Source organism: Adelges cooleyi, unplaced genomic scaffold (genome assembly GCF_023614345.1).
Source record: "Adelges cooleyi isolate 19-005CV unplaced genomic scaffold, UGA_ACOO_1.1 ACOO_flye_CR_arks_rails_tigmint_CR_PRNA_353, whole genome shotgun sequence".
Classification (NCBI taxonomy): Eukaryota; Metazoa; Arthropoda; class Insecta; order Hemiptera; family Adelgidae; genus Adelges; species Adelges cooleyi.
The window spans coordinates 1-21,900 of record NW_026096028.1 but is presented as its reverse complement, the minus strand read 5'-3'; the positions used below and the strand labels follow the sequence as shown (position 1 = coordinate 21,900).

At 42.2% G+C, this 21,900-nt stretch overlaps 13 protein-coding genes across 13 annotated transcripts; 7 read left to right on the top strand and 6 right to left on the bottom strand.

The window, feature by feature from the left end:
• The first annotated feature begins 1,922 nt into the window (after positions 1-1,922).
• On the top strand, positions 1,923-2,597 carry LOC126840117 (histone H1-like). Its single transcript, XM_050575618.1, has one exon. The coding sequence runs from the start codon at positions 1,962-1,964 to the stop codon at positions 2,589-2,591; it is 630 nt and encodes a 209-aa protein (XP_050431575.1). The 5' UTR covers positions 1,923-1,961; the 3' UTR covers positions 2,592-2,597.
• Positions 2,598-3,902: 1,305 nt separating this feature from the next.
• On the bottom strand, positions 3,903-4,331 carry LOC126840103 (histone H2B). The gene has a single exon (XM_050575605.1). The coding sequence runs from the start codon at positions 4,278-4,280 to the stop codon at positions 3,903-3,905; it is 378 nt and encodes a 125-aa protein (XP_050431562.1). The 5' UTR covers positions 4,281-4,331.
• A 351-nt stretch (positions 4,332-4,682) lies between these two features.
• LOC126840104 (histone H2A) lies at positions 4,683-5,224 on the top strand. The gene has a single exon (XM_050575606.1). The coding sequence runs from the start codon at positions 4,725-4,727 to the stop codon at positions 5,100-5,102; it is 378 nt and encodes a 125-aa protein (XP_050431563.1). The 5' UTR covers positions 4,683-4,724; the 3' UTR covers positions 5,103-5,224.
• Positions 5,225-5,784: 560 nt separating this feature from the next.
• Positions 5,785-6,399, bottom strand: LOC126840113 (histone H4). The gene has a single exon (XM_050575615.1). The coding sequence runs from the start codon at positions 6,359-6,361 to the stop codon at positions 6,050-6,052; it is 312 nt and encodes a 103-aa protein (XP_050431572.1). The 5' UTR covers positions 6,362-6,399; the 3' UTR covers positions 5,785-6,049.
• Positions 6,400-6,605: 206 nt separating this feature from the next.
• On the top strand, positions 6,606-7,091 carry LOC126840108 (histone H3). Its single transcript, XM_050575609.1, has one exon. The coding sequence runs from the start codon at positions 6,637-6,639 to the stop codon at positions 7,045-7,047; it is 411 nt and encodes a 136-aa protein (XP_050431566.1). The 5' UTR covers positions 6,606-6,636; the 3' UTR covers positions 7,048-7,091.
• A 2,131-nt stretch (positions 7,092-9,222) lies between these two features.
• LOC126840106 (histone H1-like) lies at positions 9,223-9,905 on the top strand. The gene has a single exon (XM_050575607.1). It carries the CDS (start codon positions 9,262-9,264, stop codon positions 9,889-9,891), a length of 630 nt encoding a protein of 209 aa, XP_050431564.1. The 5' UTR covers positions 9,223-9,261; the 3' UTR covers positions 9,892-9,905.
• A 1,297-nt stretch (positions 9,906-11,202) lies between these two features.
• On the bottom strand, positions 11,203-11,633 carry LOC126840111 (histone H2B). The gene has a single exon (XM_050575613.1). It carries the CDS (start codon positions 11,578-11,580, stop codon positions 11,203-11,205), a length of 378 nt encoding a protein of 125 aa, XP_050431570.1. The 5' UTR covers positions 11,581-11,633.
• A 349-nt stretch (positions 11,634-11,982) lies between these two features.
• LOC126840109 (histone H2A) lies at positions 11,983-12,524 on the top strand. Its single transcript, XM_050575611.1, has one exon. It carries the CDS (start codon positions 12,025-12,027, stop codon positions 12,400-12,402), a length of 378 nt encoding a protein of 125 aa, XP_050431568.1. The 5' UTR covers positions 11,983-12,024; the 3' UTR covers positions 12,403-12,524.
• A 564-nt stretch (positions 12,525-13,088) lies between these two features.
• Positions 13,089-13,700, bottom strand: LOC126840114 (histone H4). The gene has a single exon (XM_050575616.1). It carries the CDS (start codon positions 13,660-13,662, stop codon positions 13,351-13,353), a length of 312 nt encoding a protein of 103 aa, XP_050431573.1. The 5' UTR covers positions 13,663-13,700; the 3' UTR covers positions 13,089-13,350.
• A 2,823-nt stretch (positions 13,701-16,523) lies between these two features.
• On the top strand, positions 16,524-17,224 carry LOC126840107 (histone H1-like). Its single transcript, XM_050575608.1, has one exon. The coding sequence runs from the start codon at positions 16,563-16,565 to the stop codon at positions 17,190-17,192; it is 630 nt and encodes a 209-aa protein (XP_050431565.1). The 5' UTR covers positions 16,524-16,562; the 3' UTR covers positions 17,193-17,224.
• A 1,279-nt stretch (positions 17,225-18,503) lies between these two features.
• On the bottom strand, positions 18,504-18,934 carry LOC126840112 (histone H2B). Its single transcript, XM_050575614.1, has one exon. It carries the CDS (start codon positions 18,879-18,881, stop codon positions 18,504-18,506), a length of 378 nt encoding a protein of 125 aa, XP_050431571.1. The 5' UTR covers positions 18,882-18,934.
• A 349-nt stretch (positions 18,935-19,283) lies between these two features.
• On the top strand, positions 19,284-19,825 carry LOC126840110 (histone H2A). Its single transcript, XM_050575612.1, has one exon. It carries the CDS (start codon positions 19,326-19,328, stop codon positions 19,701-19,703), a length of 378 nt encoding a protein of 125 aa, XP_050431569.1. The 5' UTR covers positions 19,284-19,325; the 3' UTR covers positions 19,704-19,825.
• A 573-nt stretch (positions 19,826-20,398) lies between these two features.
• Positions 20,399-21,000, bottom strand: LOC126840115 (histone H4). Its single transcript, XM_050575617.1, has one exon. It carries the CDS (start codon positions 20,960-20,962, stop codon positions 20,651-20,653), a length of 312 nt encoding a protein of 103 aa, XP_050431574.1. The 5' UTR covers positions 20,963-21,000; the 3' UTR covers positions 20,399-20,650.
• Between the last annotated feature and the right edge of the window lie 900 nt (positions 21,001-21,900).

Genomic DNA, 21,900 nt, shown 5'->3' with positions numbered 1-21,900 from the left:
AAAAAAAAGCGGGTAAAAGAATAGGCGGTAGACACGGCGGTGGCGATGGACGACGAACGGGTCGGTGTAGCGTTAGGCACAGTGTGAAACGTATTTTTGGCGCGCGCGGGAAGTAGTCGGCGGCGGCGGCCGCGTTATAGTCGATATGAGTTTGTTAGGTTGTAGAACGCGGTGTGTAAAGGAATTATTATTTTCTATCCGGTTTGTCCGACGGGAGGGATGGACGCGTTACTAAAAAAAAAAAAATAAAAAACCCCGTAGATTGTGGCGCGTCGTTTAAAACTATGTTATCTGAAAGTAGGTAGATACGGGCTCCGCACGTTTCGGCGGCACTGAATTTAAAACACACGGAGAGAGTGACGATATCAATAGGTTCTGATAAGTTTGTGAAAACTGAAAACTAAATAATAATATATCACTTGCTAATGTGAAATGGCCATTGTTGAGCTGGCGTTTGTATTTTGTGTATCGAATAGCCTATGTACAATTGATTATAAAAGTCAAATTTTTTTTTGAAATTTTGGGAAAATATGAAAAAACCCGTTTAATAAAATGTCCAAAACAAACAGTTGTTACCTGTAAATTGCAATTTTTTTTTGTAAAAAAATATTTTCCCAACCACGTTTAAAATGAAAAAGTAAAGTAGGTTCGGCACTCAAATGTGAGTAAACGAAAAGTTTTGGACTATTTCTGGAGTAAAAAAAAAAGAACATGACGATTTTATTCATAAAATAAATTTTGTACTTCTAATTTTACAATAATAAATTAGCATTTTCGTTTAATAAAATGAGAAATAATCGTTTCCGACTTTAATATTTTAAAATACAATATGTAATACCTATGTGAAAACCGTTATGTTGATAATACGTTTTTATTCGACAAACGGTCCAATATTACATGCCTCATGGCAATTACTGCAGACGATAACTTTTGGAAATGGGCCTACACATAAAGTATATGTTTATCAGGTAAAAAATGGGTTATGGAAATTTATTTCAAGACAAAATAAACCAAAACGTTATCATAAAACTTAAAAATAATAACACCGATATTAATTTTATGAAACGTAATCGGTTTTGTAAACGGGCTACTCGTTGTTCATACATTGTGCTGCCTCGACGATCACGGGCGAGTCTAGATATTTAACAATACTACTATTGAGCAAACGTAATAAATCAGTCTTGGACTTTCGAAAATGTATAAAATAAATTTAAACAAATGTAAAGACGTCTTAATCGCGACGGTTTACTCGTTCGAATCGGTTAACGATTTAATTAAAATAGAGTTGAGCGTTTGGCAGTCTTTTTTTTAATAGAAATCGGGACGGCTTTAATAGCCGAATAGGTAATATATTTTTACAATGACAATTAAAATTGTTTTTACTATTTTCGGTGTAATCTTAAGTCGATTCGGTCGGTGTTGCCGCCGTCAAAATATCGCATAGAGTTTTGATGATAACTACGCGACACGTAAAACTACTAACGACCCAAATTCGACACCGCCCCCTTCGGTCTCTTCATACCGCAGACTCTTAGAGCCTACGCGATAATTTTTCAATACACGTGCAGATTGCGAATCGAAAAGATTTTTTAGTTTAACTCGAAATTAACGAGTCCTAATCGACCTCGAAAGAGGTGTATCGTTGAATAGTCGGACTGGTCGGAACAACCTCCTGCGGCACGTCGGCCGTCGATTTAAAGTGAAAATTCGACCGACCGACGGCTTTGCTATAACGTTGGCTTTAAGGAGAACGAGATTTGTCGCCGTTACGTGATTTTCGAGTGGAAAAAACGAGATGAAACGGAACGGGATCACGTCAAAACGGAAAATTCGATTCCGTAAACGTTTACTAGTCGGTATGGCGGCGAGTATATAGACGGCGTGATGGCCAAACGCGGGTTATACACACCGTTCCTGTTCGTTTTACCAGAGTACCAGAGTCTATTTCAAACCGCTTCACCATGACCGACACCGCAGTCGCCGCCCCAGCACCAGCCGCCTCGTCGCCGGCCCAGGCCAAGTCGCCGAAAAAGAAGTCCGCCGCTCCCAAGGCGAAGAAAGCCGCACCGGCCCATCCTACCACGGCCGTGATGGTGATCGCAGCCGTCAAGGAACTGAAGGAGAAAAAAGGATCGTCGTTGCCGGCTATCAAGAAATACTTGGCCGCCAACTACAAAGTGGACGCAGCCAAGCTGGCGCCTTTCATCCGCAAATTCCTTAAGTCGGCCGTCGCCAGCGGCAAGCTGGTCCAGACCAAGGGCAACGGAGCGTCGGGCCATTTCAAATTGGCCGCGGAAGTCAAAAAAGAGAAGAAGGTAGCGCCGAAAAAGAAGCCGATCGCCAAGAAAGCGGCGGTGTCCAAGGCGCCCGGAGCGGCCAAGAAGAGGAAGAGCACCGGTGCCAAGAAACCGAAATCCGGCGAGCCCGCCGCCAAGAAGGTGAAAAAGGTAGCCGCAGCGCCTAAACCCAAAGCCGCGAAACCGAAAAAGTCTCCGGCCAAGGCTAAGAAAGCGCCGGCCACCAAAGCCAAGGCACCCAAGGCGAAGAAGGTGGCAGTCAAGAAGACGGCAGCGCCCAAAAAGAAGGCGTAATTTGTTAAAAACACTCTCTCTAAACCCTTAAAACGGTCCTTTTCAGGACCACCAAATATTTATAAAATACTAATATACACACAATAAACGTGTGTCGGTCACCGGCGGTGTCTCGTACCGATATTTAATATTTTATAGATTATAGTAATACAAACTACGGTAAGTAACAGTGGTTGAAATGGAATGAAAACGTTAAAGCGACTACAATACGGGTAAATACGTTTGTTATTGTATATTTAGGAAAATGATGTCCTACAGATACAAACTTAGAATAAATCCGTAGTTTATCAACTGTTAGTTGGTATTACCCATAGAATATAAATAAAATAGAATTATGACAATCGTATTTTAAACAGATTGAAAGGGCAGGGGTGACGCTTTACCCGACGCCTTTAGAACGGACGAGCGGGAAAAATTAATAATAATAAAAATACCAACTATAAAAAAATACTTGGCTATCGCAGATAACAACATTTAATTGATTTGACAATACATAGGACTGTCTGGCCAGTCCTAAACCCTAATTGACTTATAATTACAAGTATGGCTGTATGCCCATAAGTAAACAAAGAAAAACAAAACTTTAAATATACCAAAATAACAATAATTATAAAATATTACAAATTGATCTGACTGATTAAAAACGGAAAATAACAACAGACGCGGCCGCTGTGCGTTAAACGGCACACGCGAGAGATAGATAACAGGACAAAAACAAAAAATAAAAACAAATGAGCGGAATGAACGACCCACGTCGTTGGCCGCGGGAAATTATAATGTAATTCAAAATTGATCTATTTCTCAGACCATTCGGTACAAGTCCCGGGCCCTAATAATATAATATATACGCGAATGCAATAATATTATACTCTGCCAGTAAACTGTGTCGTTATGAAATTAACTCGAGTGAGCAGATCACTGTTGTATTTTATTTTAGTTAATAAAGCTGTTATATACATATATGGCTAATTTAAGTGTTATCTATAGCTAATATTGTTTTCTAATTTGTGTAGTGAATTTATATTTTTAGTAACATAATGTGAACAAATTCGCTGAATGCACAAATAAAATACACGTCGTAGTACTAACCAACGACAAACATAATATAATAATGATACAAATGAAGATAACACATACGGCGGTCGTCGACATTGTCCATAAAAAATAAAAAACCCCAGATATTAATAACTTAAATAGGATACACTACGAAGAATAATAATAATATATTATAACGTGTATCAGAATAATAATTTGGTGGCCCTGAAAAGGGCCGTTTTAAGTGGATATAGCGCGCGACTAACATCGAAATGCTCATTTGGAACTGGTGTACTTGGTCACGGCCTTGGTGCCTTCACTGACGGCGTGCTTGGCCAATTCACCGGGCAACAGTAGACGGACTGCGGTCTGGATCTCCCGGCTGGTGATGGTCGAACGCTTGTTGTAGTGGGCCAGACGGCTGGATTCGGCGGCGATGCGTTCGAAAATGTCGTTGACGAAGCTGTTCATGATGCTCATCGCCTTGGAGGAAACGCCGGTGTCGGGGTGCACTTGTTTCAACACCTTGTAGATGTAAATACCGTACGATTCTTTCCTCTTCGGCTTGCGCTTCTTGTCGGACTTGGTGATGTTTTTCTGCGCCTTGCCGGACTTCTTCATGGCCTTGCCTGCGGATTTACCTCCTGGTGCCATAGTAACTGCGGTCGTACACGGTTTGCGGGTCGTCGAAATAGTTAGCCGGTAGCTGGTGGACGAATGATGGTTCGAAAATCGTTTACGCTCATATTTATTACGCGTCGCGACTTGGTTTATCGAGTACGATTTGTAAGAGTCGACGAAAAAACGACGAGTAAGATTAACACTTTGTGTTTAAAGGCGAACCCTACGATTTGCCGTTTTTTCATCGTCAACGTCCATGCATCGAAGAAAAACACGACGAGTATAAACAACACTTTGCACTGAACGTTTATATTTACAAAGTGTGGTTTTTCGTCGTCGTCATTTTCAAACGTAGGCCAACATACAGACGCATTTACGTCGTATAAGTGTATAAATACCGATTTTAGCCTGTTCCGATCATCAGTATCGTCTGGATTTTCTCTCGTTTCACTACACGACAATCTACAATCAAGCATCATGAGCGGACGCGGCAAAGGAGGAAAAGCAAAGAGCGGCAAATCGAAGACCCGGTCGTCCCGTGCCGGACTCCAGTTCCCGGTCGGTCGTATCCATCGTCTGTTGAGGAAGGGCAACTACGCCGAGCGCGTCGGTGCCGGCGCTCCCGTGTACCTGGCCGCCGTCATGGAGTACTTGGCCGCTGAAGTGTTGGAATTGGCCGGTAACGCCGCCCGTGACAACAAGAAGACCCGTATCATCCCCAGACATTTACAGTTGGCCATCAGGAACGACGAGGAGTTGAACAAACTGTTGTCCGGCGTCACCATTGCCCAAGGTGGTGTGCTGCCCAACATCCAAGCCGTCCTTTTGCCCAAGAAGACCGAAAAGAAAGCTTAAGAACGCGTCGTCGCCGTATTTATACATATTAAAACGGCCCTTTTCAGGGCCACCAATATTAACTATTTTTACAACACTCTTGTTGTTTTCGGCATAGATGATGTGTGGCGTTGTGCTAAATATCGTTGTATTATTTTGTCAAGCCTTAGGAAATATTTGTAGCTTAGAATTTCAGCAAATCTACTTTAATTTTTTCTTTAGGTCAATAACAATTTATAAAATATGACTATAACTCGAACTGGAAATAATATTTAAGTGTAATATAAATAAATAATTTTTTTTTTTTTTCCAACATTCCAGTTTGCTATTTAGCTACATCAGCCGGCACTACAATGATAACGTCATTGGTTAATATCGAAATATTGTCATCGATATTAATAGATATTATAGATTTAGATTTAGATCAATATTATATTATTGTGATAGTAAATTAGTACTATATCATATATGTCTATTTCGCCAATGGGCTATAATTATAAAAACCGTATATTACCCACGTGCGATTCTACTACTTGTATAATATACAAATATACAATTAGTATGTTATATTTTTTATATTAAATTATACGTTTAGTTTGTTTTATTGTTTTATGTCAACTAACATGTATGTTACAAAGAACATAATAGTCTGTATGTACCATAAAAAATATTAGTTTGAACAATTACAAATGTATACCGTTAAAAAACTACTCGTGTAGTTATTTATATTATTATAATGGCAATACGCTACAACGTTTTGTCAGTTTTTACAATATATATATACTTGATAAAATTAACTATTATTATGCACCTCCAGTCTCATAACTTAGAATACTCATTAAATATACTCGACTGCATTAAATGACATAAACGTTAACCGACAATTGTAAATAATATAAAATGGTGGCCCTGAAAAGGGCCGTTTTAAAGAACAGTAGGTAGGGTGCAAAGCGAACGGTCGTCGGGAATTAACCCCCGAATCCGTACAGAGTGCGGCCTTGGCGTTTCAGAGCGTAGACCACGTCCATGGCGGTGACGGTCTTCCTCTTGGCGTGCTCGGTGTAGGTGACGGCGTCGCGGATTACGTTTTCCAGGAACACCTTCAACACTCCGCGGGTCTCTTCGTAGATCAGGCCGGAGATACGTTTGACACCACCGCGGCGGGCTAACCGACGGATGGCCGGCTTGGTGATTCCTTGGATGTTGTCCCGCAGCACTTTACGATGACGTTTGGCGCCTCCTTTTCCCAAACCTTTTCCTCCTTTGCCGCGTCCGGTCATTGTTGCTGATTGTCGTTCGGAGAGCTGCGTCGGACTGATGAAACAAGTCGAATGATGCCCGGACAACGTTTTCGCGTCGTATTTATGTAATCGGGCCGTCGCGCGGACCAATCACGGCGCGGTATCGCGCGAACCCCCTCTGTTTCGGCAGGCCGTTCCGTCGACCAATGAGAACTCGCGCCTACTATCCGAATTTGTATATAACCAGCTCGTTCGGTGTGCGGAGACACATTCGACCGTTTCGAGTTTTTACACACAGTCTACGATCTACCGACATGGCCCGTACCAAGCAAACCGCCCGCAAATCTACCGGAGGCAAGGCTCCCAGGAAGCAGTTGGCCACCAAAGCCGCCCGCAAGAGCGCACCGGCGACCGGAGGAGTGAAGAAACCCCATCGTTACCGTCCCGGTACCGTGGCTCTCCGTGAAATCCGTCGTTACCAGAAGAGCACCGAGCTGTTGATCCGCAAATTGCCGTTCCAACGCTTGGTCCGCGAGATCGCCCAAGACTTCAAGACCGACTTGCGTTTCCAGAGCTCGGCCGTCATGGCTCTGCAAGAAGCCAGCGAAGCGTACTTGGTCGGTCTGTTCGAAGACACCAACTTGTGCGCTATCCACGCCAAGCGCGTTACCATCATGCCCAAGGACATCCAGTTGGCTCGCCGTATTCGCGGAGAACGTGCTTAATCGTCTCAATACACTACAAATCCTCTTTAAAACGGCCCTTTTCAGGGCCACTACATGCGTTACAATTATTTCTTTATAGACCTTACAGCGGGCGCCGCGCTGTTGGTAAAATGAATACAACAGTTTTGTACTTAATAGTTTTATTATTATCGACGGTGGTGGGTACCCCCCCGAGAATGTTGTTACTTACATTTTTAAATTAATGTTGAAAATTCCCAACGACCCGTTTTTATTGAAGTATTATTTATATTCAAAAAAAAAGCGGGTAAAAGAATAGGCGGTAGACACGGCGGTGGCGATGGACGACGAACGGGTCGGTGTAGCGTTAGGCACAGTGTGAAACGTATTTTTGGCGCGCGCGGGAAGTAGTCGGCGGCGGCGGCCGCGTTATAGTCGATATGAGTTTGTTAGGTTGTAGAACGCGGTGTGTAAAGGAATTATTATTTTCTATCCGGTTTGTCCGACGGGAGGGATGGACGCGTTACTAAAAAAAAAAAAATAAAAAACCCCGTAGATTGTGGCGCGTCGTTTAAAACTATGTTATCTGAAAGTAGGTAGATACGGGCTCCGCACGTTTCGGCGGCACTGAATTTAAAACACACGGAGAGAGTGACGATATCAATAGGTTCTGATAAGTTTGTGAAAACTGAAAACTAAATAATAATATATCACTTGCTAATGTGAAATGGCCATTGTTGAGCTGGCGTTTGTATTTTGTGTATCGAATAGCCTATGTACAATTGATTATAAAAGTCAAATTTTTTTTTGAAATTTTGGGAAAATATGAAAAAACCCGTTTAATAAAATGTCCAAAACAAACAGTTGTTACCTGTAAATTGCAATTTTTTTTTGTAAAAAAATATTTTCCCAACCACGTTTAAAATGAAAAAGTAAAGTAGGTTCGGCACTCAAATGTGAGTAAACGAAAAGTTTTGGACTATTTCTGGAGTAAAAAAAAAAGAACATGACGATTTTATTCATAAAATAAATTTTGTACTTCTAATTTTACAATAATAAATTAGCATTTTCGTTTAATAAAATGAGAAATAATCGTTTCCGACTTTAATATTTTAAAATACAATATGTAATACCTATGTGAAAACCGTTATGTTGATAATACGTTTTTATTCGACAAACGGTCCAATATTACATGCCTCATGGCAATTACTGCAGACGATAACTTTTGGAAATGGGCCTACACATAAAGTATATGTTTATCAGGTAAAAAATGGGTTATGGAAATTTATTTCAAGACAAAATAAACCAAAACGTTATCATAAAACTTAAAAATAATAACACCGATATTAATTTTATGAAACGTAATCGGTTTTGTAAACGGGCTACTCGTTGTTCATACATTGTGCTGCCTCGACGATCACGGGCGAGTCTAGATATTTAACAATACTACTATTGAGCAAACGTAATAAATCAGTCTTGGACTTTCGAAAATGTATAAAATAAATTTAAACAAATGTAAAGACGTCTTAATCGCGACGGTTTACTCGTTCGAATCGGTTAACGATTTAATTAAAATAGAGTTGAGCGTTTGGCAGTCTTTTTTTTAATAGAAATCGGGACGGCTTTAATAGCCGAATAGGTAATATATTTTTACAATGACAATTAAAATTGTTTTTACTATTTTCGGTGTAATCTTAAGTCGATTCGGTCGGTGTTGCCGCCGTCAAAATATCGCATAGAGTTTTGATGATAACTACGCGACACGTAAAACTACTAACGACCCAAATTCGACACCGCCCCCTTCGGTCTCTTCATACCGCAGACTCTTAGAGCCTACGCGATAATTTTTCAATACACGTGCAGATTGCGAATCGAAAAGATTTTTTAGTTTAACTCGAAATTAACGAGTCCTAATCGACCTCGAAAGAGGTGTATCGTTGAATAGTCGGACTGGTCGGAACAACCTCCTGCGGCACGTCGGCCGTCGATTTAAAGTGAAAATTCGACCGACCGACGGCTTTGCTATAACGTTGGCTTTAAGGAGAACGAGATTTGTCGCCGTTACGTGATTTTCGAGTGGAAAAAACGAGATGAAACGGAACGGGATCACGTCAAAACGGAAAATTCGATTCCGTAAACGTTTACTAGTCGGTATGGCGGCGAGTATATAGACGGCGTGATGGCCAAACGCGGGTTATACACACCGTTCCTGTTCGTTTTACCAGAGTACCAGAGTCTATTTCAAACCGCTTCACCATGACCGACACCGCAGTCGCCGCCCCAGCACCAGCCGCCTCGTCGCCGGCCCAGGCCAAGTCGCCGAAAAAGAAGTCCGCCGCTCCCAAGGCGAAGAAAGCCGCACCGGCCCATCCTACCACGGCCGTGATGGTGATCGCAGCCGTCAAGGAACTGAAGGAGAAAAAAGGATCGTCGTTGCCGGCTATCAAGAAATACTTGGCCGCCAACTACAAAGTGGACGCAGCCAAGCTGGCGCCTTTCATCCGCAAATTCCTTAAGTCGGCCGTCGCCAGCGGCAAGCTGGTCCAGACCAAGGGCAACGGAGCGTCGGGCCATTTCAAATTGGCCGCGGAAGTCAAAAAAGAGAAGAAGGTAGCGCCGAAAAAGAAGCCGATCGCCAAGAAAGCGGCGGTGTCCAAGGCGCCCGGAGCGGCCAAGAAGAGGAAGAGCACCGGTGCCAAGAAACCGAAATCCGGCGAGCCCGCCGCCAAGAAGGTGAAAAAGGTAGCCGCAGCGCCTAAACCCAAAGCCGCGAAACCGAAAAAGTCTCCGGCCAAGGCTAAGAAAGCGCCGGCCACCAAAGCCAAGGCACCCAAGGCGAAGAAGGTGGCAGTCAAGAAGACGGCAGCGCCCAAAAAGAAGGCGTAATTTGTTAAAAACACTCTCTCTAAACCCTTAAAACGGTCCTTTTCAGGACCACCAAATATTTATAAAATACTAATATACACACAATAAACGTGTGTCGGTCACCGGCGGTGTCTCGTACCGATATTTAATATTTTATAGATTATAGTAATACAAACTACGGTAAGTAACAGTGGTTGAAATGGAATGAAAACGTTAAAGCGACTACAATACGGGTAAATACGTTTGTTATTGTATATTTAGGAAAATGATGTCCTACAGATACAAACTTAGAATAAATCCGTAGTTTATCAACTGTTAGTTGGTATTACCCATAGAATATAAATAAAATAGAATTATGACAATCGTATTTTAAACAGATTGAAAGGGCAGGGGTGACGCTTTACCCGACGCCTTTAGAACGGACGAGCGGGAAAAATTAATAATAATAAAAATACCAACTATAAAAAAATACTTGGCTATCGCAGATAACAACATTTAATTGATTTGACAATACATAGGACTGTCTGGCCAGTCCTAAACCCTAATTGACTTATAATTACAAGTATGGCTGTATGCCCATAAGTAAACAAAGAAAAACAAAACTTTAAATATACCAAAATAACAATAATTATAAAATATTACAAATTGATCTGACTGATTAAAAACGGAAAATAACAACAGACGCGGCCGCTGTGCGTTAAACGGCACACGCGAGAGATAGATAACAGGACAAAAACAAAAAATAAAAACAAATGAGCGGAATGAACGACCCACGTCGTTGGCCGCGGGAAATTATAATGTAATTCAAAATTGATCTATTTCTCAGACCATTCGGTACAAGTCCCGGGCCCTAATAATATAATATATACGCGAATGCAATAATATTATACTCTGCCAGTAAACTGTGTCGTTATGAAATTAACTCGAGTGAGCAGATCACTGTTGTATTTTATTTTAGTTAATAAAGCTGTTATATACATATATGGCTAATTTAAGTGTTATCTATAGCTAATATTGTTTTCTAATTTGTGTAGTGAATTTATATTTTTAGTAACATAATGTGAACAAATTCGCTGAATGCACAAATAAAATACACGTCGTAGTACTAACCAACGACAAACATAATATAATAATGATACAAATGAAGATAACACATACGGCGGTCGTCGACATTGTCCATAAAAAATAAAAAACCCCAGATATTAATAACTTAAATAGGATACACTACGAAGAATAATAATAATATATTATAACGTGTATCAGAATAATAATTTGGTGGCCCTGAAAAGGGCCGTTTTAAGTGGATATAGCGCGCGACTAACATCGAAATGCTCATTTGGAACTGGTGTACTTGGTCACGGCCTTGGTGCCTTCACTGACGGCGTGCTTGGCCAATTCACCGGGCAACAGTAGACGGACTGCGGTCTGGATCTCCCGGCTGGTGATGGTCGAACGCTTGTTGTAGTGGGCCAGACGGCTGGATTCGGCGGCGATGCGTTCGAAAATGTCGTTGACGAAGCTGTTCATGATGCTCATCGCCTTGGAGGAAACGCCGGTGTCGGGGTGCACTTGTTTCAACACCTTGTAGATGTAAATACCGTACGATTCTTTCCTCTTCGGCTTGCGCTTCTTGTCGGACTTGGTGATGTTTTTCTGCGCCTTGCCGGACTTCTTCATGGCCTTGCCTGCGGATTTACCTCCTGGTGCCATAGTAACTGCGGTCGTACACGGTTTGCGGGTCGTCGAAATAGTTAGCCGGTAGCTGGTGGACGAATGATGGTTCGAAAATCGTTTACGCTCATATTTATTACGCGTCGCGACTTGGTTTATCGAGTACGATTTGTAAGAGTCGACGAAAAAACGACGAGTAAGATTAACACTTTGTGTTTAAAGGCGAACCCTACGATTTGCCGTTTTTTCATCGTCAACGTCCATGCATCGAAGAAAAACACGACGAGTATAAACAACACTTTGCACTGAACGTTTATATTTACAAAGTGTGGTTTTTCGTCGTCGTCATTTTCAAACGTAGGCCAACATACAGACGCATTTACGTCGTATAAGTGTATAAATACCGATTTTAGCCTGTTCCGATCATCAGTATCGTCTGGATTTTCTCTCGTTTCACTACACGACAATCTACAATCAAGCATCATGAGCGGACGCGGCAAAGGAGGAAAAGCAAAGAGCGGCAAATCGAAGACCCGGTCGTCCCGTGCCGGACTCCAGTTCCCGGTCGGTCGTATCCATCGTCTGTTGAGGAAGGGCAACTACGCCGAGCGCGTCGGTGCCGGCGCTCCCGTGTACCTGGCCGCCGTCATGGAGTACTTGGCCGCTGAAGTGTTGGAATTGGCCGGTAACGCCGCCCGTGACAACAAGAAGACCCGTATCATCCCCAGACATTTACAGTTGGCCATCAGGAACGACGAGGAGTTGAACAAACTGTTGTCCGGCGTCACCATTGCCCAAGGTGGTGTGCTGCCCAACATCCAAGCCGTCCTTTTGCCCAAGAAGACCGAAAAGAAAGCTTAAGAACGCGTCGTCGCCGTATTTATACATATTAAAACGGCCCTTTTCAGGGCCACCAATATTAACTATTTTTACAACACTCTTGTTGTTTTCGGCATAGATGATGTGTGGCGTTGTGCTAAATATCGTTGTATTATTTTGTCAAGCCTTAGGAAATATTTGTAGCTTAGAATTTCAGCAAATCTACTTTAATTTTTTCTTTAGGTCAATAACAATTTATAAAATATGACTATAACTCGAACTGGAAATAATATTTAAGTGTAATATAAATAAATAATTTTTTTTTTTTTTTCCAACATTCCAGTTTGCTATTTAGCTACATCAGCCGGCACTACAATGATAACGTCATTGGTTAATATCGAAATATTGTCATCGATATTAATAGATATTATAGATTTAGATTTAGATCAATATTATATTATTGTGATAGTAAATTAGTACTATATCATATATGTCTATTTCGCCAATGGGCTATAATTATAAAAACCGTATATTACCCACGTGCGATTCTACTACTTGTATAATATACAAATATACAATTAGTATGTTATATTTTTTATATTAAATTATACGTTTAGTTTGTTTTATTGTTTTATGTCAACTAACATGTATGTTACAAAGAACATAATAGTCTGTATGTACCATAAAAAATATTAGTTTGAACAATTACAAATGTATACCGTTAAAAAACTACTCGTGTAGTTATTTATATTATTATAATGGCAATACGCTACAACGTTTTGTCAGTTTTTACAATATATATATACTTGATAAAATTAACTATTATTATGCACCTCCAGTCTCATAACTTAGAATACTCATTAAATATACTCGACTGCATTAAATGACATAAACGTTAACCGACAATTGTAAATAATATAAAATGGTGGCCCTGAAAAGGGCCGTTTTAAAGAACAGTAGGTAGGGTGCAAAGCGAACGGTCGTCGGGAATTAACCCCCGAATCCGTACAGAGTGCGGCCTTGGCGTTTCAGAGCGTAGACCACGTCCATGGCGGTGACGGTCTTCCTCTTGGCGTGCTCGGTGTAGGTGACGGCGTCGCGGATTACGTTTTCCAGGAACACCTTCAACACTCCGCGGGTCTCTTCGTAGATCAGGCCGGAGATACGTTTGACACCACCGCGGCGGGCTAACCGACGGATGGCCGGCTTGGTGATTCCTTGGATGTTGTCCCGCAGCACTTTACGATGACGTTTGGCGCCTCCTTTTCCCAAACCTTTTCCTCCTTTGCCGCGTCCGGTCATTGTTGCTGATTGTCGTTCGGAGAGCTGCGTCGGACTGATGAAACAAGTCGAATGATGCCCGGACAACGTTTTCGCGTCGTATTTATGTAATCGGGCCGTCGCGCGGACCAATCACGGCGCGGTATCGCGCGAACCCCCTCTGTTTCGGCAGGCCGTTCCGTCGACCAATGAGAACTCGCGCCTACTATCCGAATTTGTATATAACCAGCTCGTTCGGTGTGCGGAGACACATTCGACCGTTTCGAGTTTTTACACACAGTCTACGATCTACCGACATGGCCCGTACCAAGCAAACCGCCCGCAAATCTACCGGAGGCAAGGCTCCCAGGAAGCAGTTGGCCACCAAAGCCGCCCGCAAGAGCGCACCGGCGACCGGAGGAGTGAAGAAACCCCATCGTTACCGTCCCGGTACCGTGGCTCTCCGTGAAATCCGTCGTTACCAGAAGAGCACCGAGCTGTTGATCCGCAAATTGCCGTTCCAACGCTTGGTCCGCGAGATCGCCCAAGACTTCAAGACCGACTTGCGTTTCCAGAGCTCGGCCGTCATGGCTCTGCAAGAAGCCAGCGAAGCGTACTTGGTCGGTCTGTTCGAAGACACCAACTTGTGCGCTATCCACGCCAAGCGCGTTACCATCATGCCCAAGGACATCCAGTTGGCTCGCCGTATTCGCGGAGAACGTGCTTAATCGTCTCAATACACTACAAATCCTCTTTAAAACGGCCCTTTTCAGGGCCACTACATGCGTTACAATTATTTCTTTATAGACCTTACAGCGGGCGCCGCGCTGTTGGTAAAATGAATACAACAGTTTTGTACTTAATAGTTTTATTATTATCGACGGTGGTGGGTACCCCCCCGAGAATGTTGTTACTTACATTTTTAAATTAATGTTGAAAATTCCCAACGACCCGTTTTTATTGAAGTATTATTTATATTCAAAAAAAAAGCGGGTAAAAGAATAGGCGGTAGACACGGCGGTGGCGATGGACGACGAACGGGTCGGTGTAGCGTTAGGCACAGTGTGAAACGTATTTTTGGCGCGCGCGGGAAGTAGTCGGCGGCGGCGGCCGCGTTATAGTCGATATGAGTTTGTTAGGTTGTAGAACGCGGTGTGTAAAGGAATTATTATTTTCTATCCGGTTTGTCCGACGGGAGGGATGGACGCGTTACTAAAAAAAAAAAAATAAAAAACCCCGTAGATTGTGGCGCGTCGTTTAAAACTATGTTATCTGAAAGTAGGTAGATACGGGCTCCGCACGTTTCGGCGGCACTGAATTTAAAACACACGGAGAGAGTGACGATATCAATAGGTTCTGATAAGTTTGTGAAAACTGAAAACTAAATAATAATATATCACTTGCTAATGTGAAATGGCCATTGTTGAGCTGGCGTTTGTATTTTGTGTATCGAATAGCCTATGTACAATTGATTATAAAAGTCAAATTTTTTTTTGAAATTTTGGGAAAATATGAAAAAACCCGTTTAATAAAATGTCCAAAACAAACAGTTGTTACCTGTAAATTGCAATTTTTTTTTGTAAAAAAATATTTTCCCAACCACGTTTAAAATGAAAAAGTAAAGTAGGTTCGGCACTCAAATGTGAGTAAACGAAAAGTTTTGGACTATTTCTGGAGTAAAAAAAAAAGAACATGACGATTTTATTCATAAAATAAATTTTGTACTTCTAATTTTACAATAATAAATTAGCATTTTCGTTTAATAAAATGAGAAATAATCGTTTCCGACTTTAATATTTTAAAATACAATATGTAATACCTATGTGAAAACCGTTATGTTGATAATACGTTTTTATTCGACAAACGGTCCAATATTACATGCCTCATGGCAATTACTGCAGACGATAACTTTTGGAAATGGGCCTACACATAAAGTATATGTTTATCAGGTAAAAAATGGGTTATGGAAATTTATTTCAAGACAAAATAAACCAAAACGTTATCATAAAACTTAAAAATAATAACACCGATATTAATTTTATGAAACGTAATCGGTTTTGTAAACGGGCTACTCGTTGTTCATACATTGTGCTGCCTCGACGATCACGGGCGAGTCTAGATATTTAACAATACTACTATTGAGCAAACGTAATAAATCAGTCTTGGACTTTCGAAAATGTATAAAATAAATTTAAACAAATGTAAAGACGTCTTAATCGCGACGGTTTACTCGTTCGAATCGGTTAACGATTTAATTAAAATAGAGTTGAGCGTTTGGCAGTCTTTTTTTTAATAGAAATCGGGACGGCTTTAATAGCCGAATAGGTAATATATTTTTACAATGACAATTAAAATTGTTTTTACTATTTTCGGTGTAATCTTAAGTCGATTCGGTCGGTGTTGCCGCCGTCAAAATATCGCATAGAGTTTTGATGATAACTACGCGACACGTAAAACTACTAACGACCCAAATTCGACACCGCCCCCTTCGGTCTCTTCATACCGCAGACTCTTAGAGCCTACGCGATAATTTTTCAATACACGTGCAGATTGCGAATCGAAAAGATTTTTTAGTTTAACTCGAAATTAACGAGTCCTAATCGACCTCGAAAGAGGTGTATCGTTGAATAGTCGGACTGGTCGGAACAACCTCCTGCGGCACGTCGGCCGTCGATTTAAAGTGAAAATTCGACCGACCGACGGCTTTGCTATAACGTTGGCTTTAAGGAGAACGAGATTTGTCGCCGTTACGTGATTTTCGAGTGGAAAAAACGAGATGAAACGGAACGGGATCACGTCAAAACGGAAAATTCGATTCCGTAAACGTTTACTAGTCGGTATGGCGGCGAGTATATAGACGGCGTGATGGCCAAACGCGGGTTATACACACCGTTCCTGTTCGTTTTACCAGAGTACCAGAGTCTATTTCAAACCGCTTCACCATGACCGACACCGCAGTCGCCGCCCCAGCACCAGCCGCCTCGTCGCCGGCCCAGGCCAAGTCGCCGAAAAAGAAGTCCGCCGCTCCCAAGGCGAAGAAAGCCGCACCGGCCCATCCTACCACGGCCGTGATGGTGATCGCAGCCGTCAAGGAACTGAAGGAGAAAAAAGGATCGTCGTTGCCGGCTATCAAGAAATACTTGGCCGCCAACTACAAAGTGGACGCAGCCAAGCTGGCGCCTTTCATCCGCAAATTCCTTAAGTCGGCCGTCGCCAGCGGCAAGCTGGTCCAGACCAAGGGCAACGGAGCGTCGGGCCATTTCAAATTGGCCGCGGAAGTCAAAAAAGAGAAGAAGGTAGCGCCGAAAAAGAAGCCGATCGCCAAGAAAGCGGCGGTGTCCAAGGCGCCCGGAGCGGCCAAGAAGAGGAAGAGCACCGGTGCCAAGAAACCGAAATCCGGCGAGCCCGCCGCCAAGAAGGTGAAAAAGGTAGCCGCAGCGCCTAAACCCAAAGCCGCGAAACCGAAAAAGTCTCCGGCCAAGGCTAAGAAAGCGCCGGCCACCAAAGCCAAGGCACCCAAGGCGAAGAAGGTGGCAGTCAAGAAGACGGCAGCGCCCAAAAAGAAGGCGTAATTTGTTAAAAACACTCTCTCTAAACCCTTAAAACGGTCCTTTTCAGGACCACCAAATATTTATAAAATACTAATATACACACAATAAACGTGTGTCGGTCACCGGCGGTGTCTCGTACCGATATTTAATATTTTATAGATTATAGTAATACAAACTACGGTAAGTAACAGTGGTTGAAATGGAATGAAAACGTTAAAGCGACTACAATACGGGTAAATACGTTTGTTATTGTATATTTAGGAAAATGATGTCCTACAGATACAAACTTAGAATAAATCCGTAGTTTATCAACTGTTAGTTGGTATTACCCATAGAATATAAATAAAATAGAATTATGACAATCGTATTTTAAACAGATTGAAAGGGCAGGGGTGACGCTTTACCCGACGCCTTTAGAACGGACGAGCGGGAAAAATTAATAATAATAAAAATACCAACTATAAAAAAATACTTGGCTATCGCAGATAACAACATTTAATTGATTTGACAATACATAGGACTGTCTGGCCAGTCCTAAACCCTAATTGACTTATAATTACAAGTATGGCTGTATGCCCATAAGTAAACAAAGAAAAACAAAACTTTAAATATACCAAAATAACAATAATTATAAAATATTACAAATTGATCTGACTGATTAAAAACGGAAAATAACAACAGACGCGGCCGCTGTGCGTTAAACGGCACACGCGAGAGATAGATAACAGGACAAAAACAAAAAATAAAAACAAATGAGCGGAATGAACGACCCACGTCGTTGGCCGCGGGAAATTATAATGTAATTCAAAATTGATCTATTTCTCAGACCATTCGGTACAAGTCCCGGGCCCTAATAATATAATATATACGCGAATGCAATAATATTATACTCTGCCAGTAAACTGTGTCGTTATGAAATTAACTCGAGTGAGCAGATCACTGTTGTATTTTATTTTAGTTAATAAAGCTGTTATATACATATATGGCTAATTTAAGTGTTATCTATAGCTAATATTGTTTTCTAATTTGTGTAGTGAATTTATATTTTTAGTAACATAATGTGAACAAATTCGCTGAATGCACAAATAAAATACACGTCGTAGTACTAACCAACGACAAACATAATATAATAATGATACAAATGAAGATAACACATACGGCGGTCGTCGACATTGTCCATAAAAAATAAAAAACCCCAGATATTAATAACTTAAATAGGATACACTACGAAGAATAATAATAATATATTATAACGTGTATCAGAATAATAATTTGGTGGCCCTGAAAAGGGCCGTTTTAAGTGGATATAGCGCGCGACTAACATCGAAATGCTCATTTGGAACTGGTGTACTTGGTCACGGCCTTGGTGCCTTCACTGACGGCGTGCTTGGCCAATTCACCGGGCAACAGTAGACGGACTGCGGTCTGGATCTCCCGGCTGGTGATGGTCGAACGCTTGTTGTAGTGGGCCAGACGGCTGGATTCGGCGGCGATGCGTTCGAAAATGTCGTTGACGAAGCTGTTCATGATGCTCATCGCCTTGGAGGAAACGCCGGTGTCGGGGTGCACTTGTTTCAACACCTTGTAGATGTAAATACCGTACGATTCTTTCCTCTTCGGCTTGCGCTTCTTGTCGGACTTGGTGATGTTTTTCTGCGCCTTGCCGGACTTCTTCATGGCCTTGCCTGCGGATTTACCTCCTGGTGCCATAGTAACTGCGGTCGTACACGGTTTGCGGGTCGTCGAAATAGTTAGCCGGTAGCTGGTGGACGAATGATGGTTCGAAAATCGTTTACGCTCATATTTATTACGCGTCGCGACTTGGTTTATCGAGTACGATTTGTAAGAGTCGACGAAAAAACGACGAGTAAGATTAACACTTTGTGTTTAAAGGCGAACCCTACGATTTGCCGTTTTTTCATCGTCAACGTCCATGCATCGAAGAAAAACACGACGAGTATAAACAACACTTTGCACTGAACGTTTATATTTACAAAGTGTGGTTTTTCGTCGTCGTCATTTTCAAACGTAGGCCAACATACAGACGCATTTACGTCGTATAAGTGTATAAATACCGATTTTAGCCTGTTCCGATCATCAGTATCGTCTGGATTTTCTCTCGTTTCACTACACGACAATCTACAATCAAGCATCATGAGCGGACGCGGCAAAGGAGGAAAAGCAAAGAGCGGCAAATCGAAGACCCGGTCGTCCCGTGCCGGACTCCAGTTCCCGGTCGGTCGTATCCATCGTCTGTTGAGGAAGGGCAACTACGCCGAGCGCGTCGGTGCCGGCGCTCCCGTGTACCTGGCCGCCGTCATGGAGTACTTGGCCGCTGAAGTGTTGGAATTGGCCGGTAACGCCGCCCGTGACAACAAGAAGACCCGTATCATCCCCAGACATTTACAGTTGGCCATCAGGAACGACGAGGAGTTGAACAAACTGTTGTCCGGCGTCACCATTGCCCAAGGTGGTGTGCTGCCCAACATCCAAGCCGTCCTTTTGCCCAAGAAGACCGAAAAGAAAGCTTAAGAACGCGTCGTCGCCGTATTTATACATATTAAAACGGCCCTTTTCAGGGCCACCAATATTAACTATTTTTACAACACTCTTGTTGTTTTCGGCATAGATGATGTGTGGCGTTGTGCTAAATATCGTTGTATTATTTTGTCAAGCCTTAGGAAATATTTGTAGCTTAGAATTTCAGCAAATCTACTTTAATTTTTTCTTTAGGTCAATAACAATTTATAAAATATGACTATAACTCGAACTGGAAATAATATTTAAGTGTAATATAAATAAATAATTTTTTTTTTTTTTCCAACATTCCAGTTTGCTATTTAGCTACATCAGCCGGCACTACAATGATAACGTCATTGGTTAATATCGAAATATTGTCATCGATATTAATAGATATTATAGATTTAGATTTAGATCAATATTATATTATTGTGATAGTAAATTAGTACTATATCATATATGTCTATTTCGCCAATGGGCTATAATTATAAAAACCGTATATTACCCACGTGCGATTCTACTACTTGTATAATATACAAATATACAATTAGTATGTTATATTTTTTATATTAAATTATACGTTTAGTTTGTTTTATTGTTTTATGTCAACTAACATGTATGTTACAAAGAACATAATAGTCTGTATGTACCATAAAAAATATTAGTTTGAACAATTACAAATGTATACCGTTAAAAAACTACTCGTGTAGTTATTTATATTATTATAATGGCAATACGCTACAACGTTTTGTCAGTTTTTACAATATATATATACTTGATAAAATTAACTATTATTATGCACCTCCAGTCTCATAACTTAGAATACTCATTAAATATACTCGACTGCATTAAATGACATAAACGTTAACCGACAATTGTAAATAATATAAAATGGTGGCCCTGAAAAGGGCCGTTTTAAAGAACAGTAGGTAGGGTGCAAAGCGAACGGTCGTCGGGAATTAACCCCCGAATCCGTACAGAGTGCGGCCTTGGCGTTTCAGAGCGTAGACCACGTCCATGGCGGTGACGGTCTTCCTCTTGGCGTGCTCGGTGTAGGTGACGGCGTCGCGGATTACGTTTTCCAGGAACACCTTCAACACTCCGCGGGTCTCTTCGTAGATCAGGCCGGAGATACGTTTGACACCACCGCGGCGGGCTAACCGACGGATGGCCGGCTTGGTGATTCCTTGGATGTTGTCCCGCAGCACTTTACGATGACGTTTGGCGCCTCCTTTTCCCAAACCTTTTCCTCCTTTGCCGCGTCCGGTCATTGTTGCTGATTGTCGTTCGGAGAGCTGCGTCGGACTGATGAAACAAGTCGAATGATGCCCGGACAACGTTTTCGCGTCGTATTTATGTAATCGGGCCGTCGCGCGGACCAATCACGGCGCGGTATCGCGCGAACCCCCTCTGTTTCGGCAGGCCGTTCCGTCGACCAATGAGAACTCGCGCCTACTATCCGAATTTGTATATAACCAGCTCGTTCGGTGTGCGGAGACACATTCGACCGTTTCGAGTTTTTACACACAGTCTACGATCTACCGACATGGCCCGTACCAAGCAAACCGCCCGCAAATCTACCGGAGGCAAGGCTCCCAGGAAGCAGTTGGCCACCAAAGCCGCCCGCAAGAGCGCACCGGCGACCGGAGGAGTGAAGAAACCCCATCGTTACCGTCCCGGTACCGTGGCTCTCCGTGAAATCCGTCGTTACCAGAAGAGCACCGAGCTGTTGATCCGCAAATTGCCGTTCCAACGCTTGGTCCGCGAGATCGCCCAAGACTTCAAGACCGACTTGCGTTTCCAGAGCTCGGCCGTCATGGCTCTGCAAGAAGCCAGCGAAGCGTACTTGGTCGGTCTGTTCGAAGACACCAACTTGTGCGCTATCCACGCCAAGCGCGTTACCATCATGCCCAAGGACATCCAGTTGGCTCGCCGTATTCGCGGAGAACGTGCTTAATCGTCTCAATACACTACAAATCCTCTTTAAAACGGCCCTTTTCAGGGCCACTACATGCGTTACAATTATTTCTTTATAGACCTTACAGCGGGCGCCGCGCTGTTGGTAAAATGAATACAACAGTTTTGTACTTAATAGTTTTATTATTATCGACGGTGGTGGGTACCCCCCCGAGAATGTTGTTACTTACATTTTTAAATTAATGTTGAAAATTCCCAACGACCCGTTTTTATTGAAGTATTATTTATATTC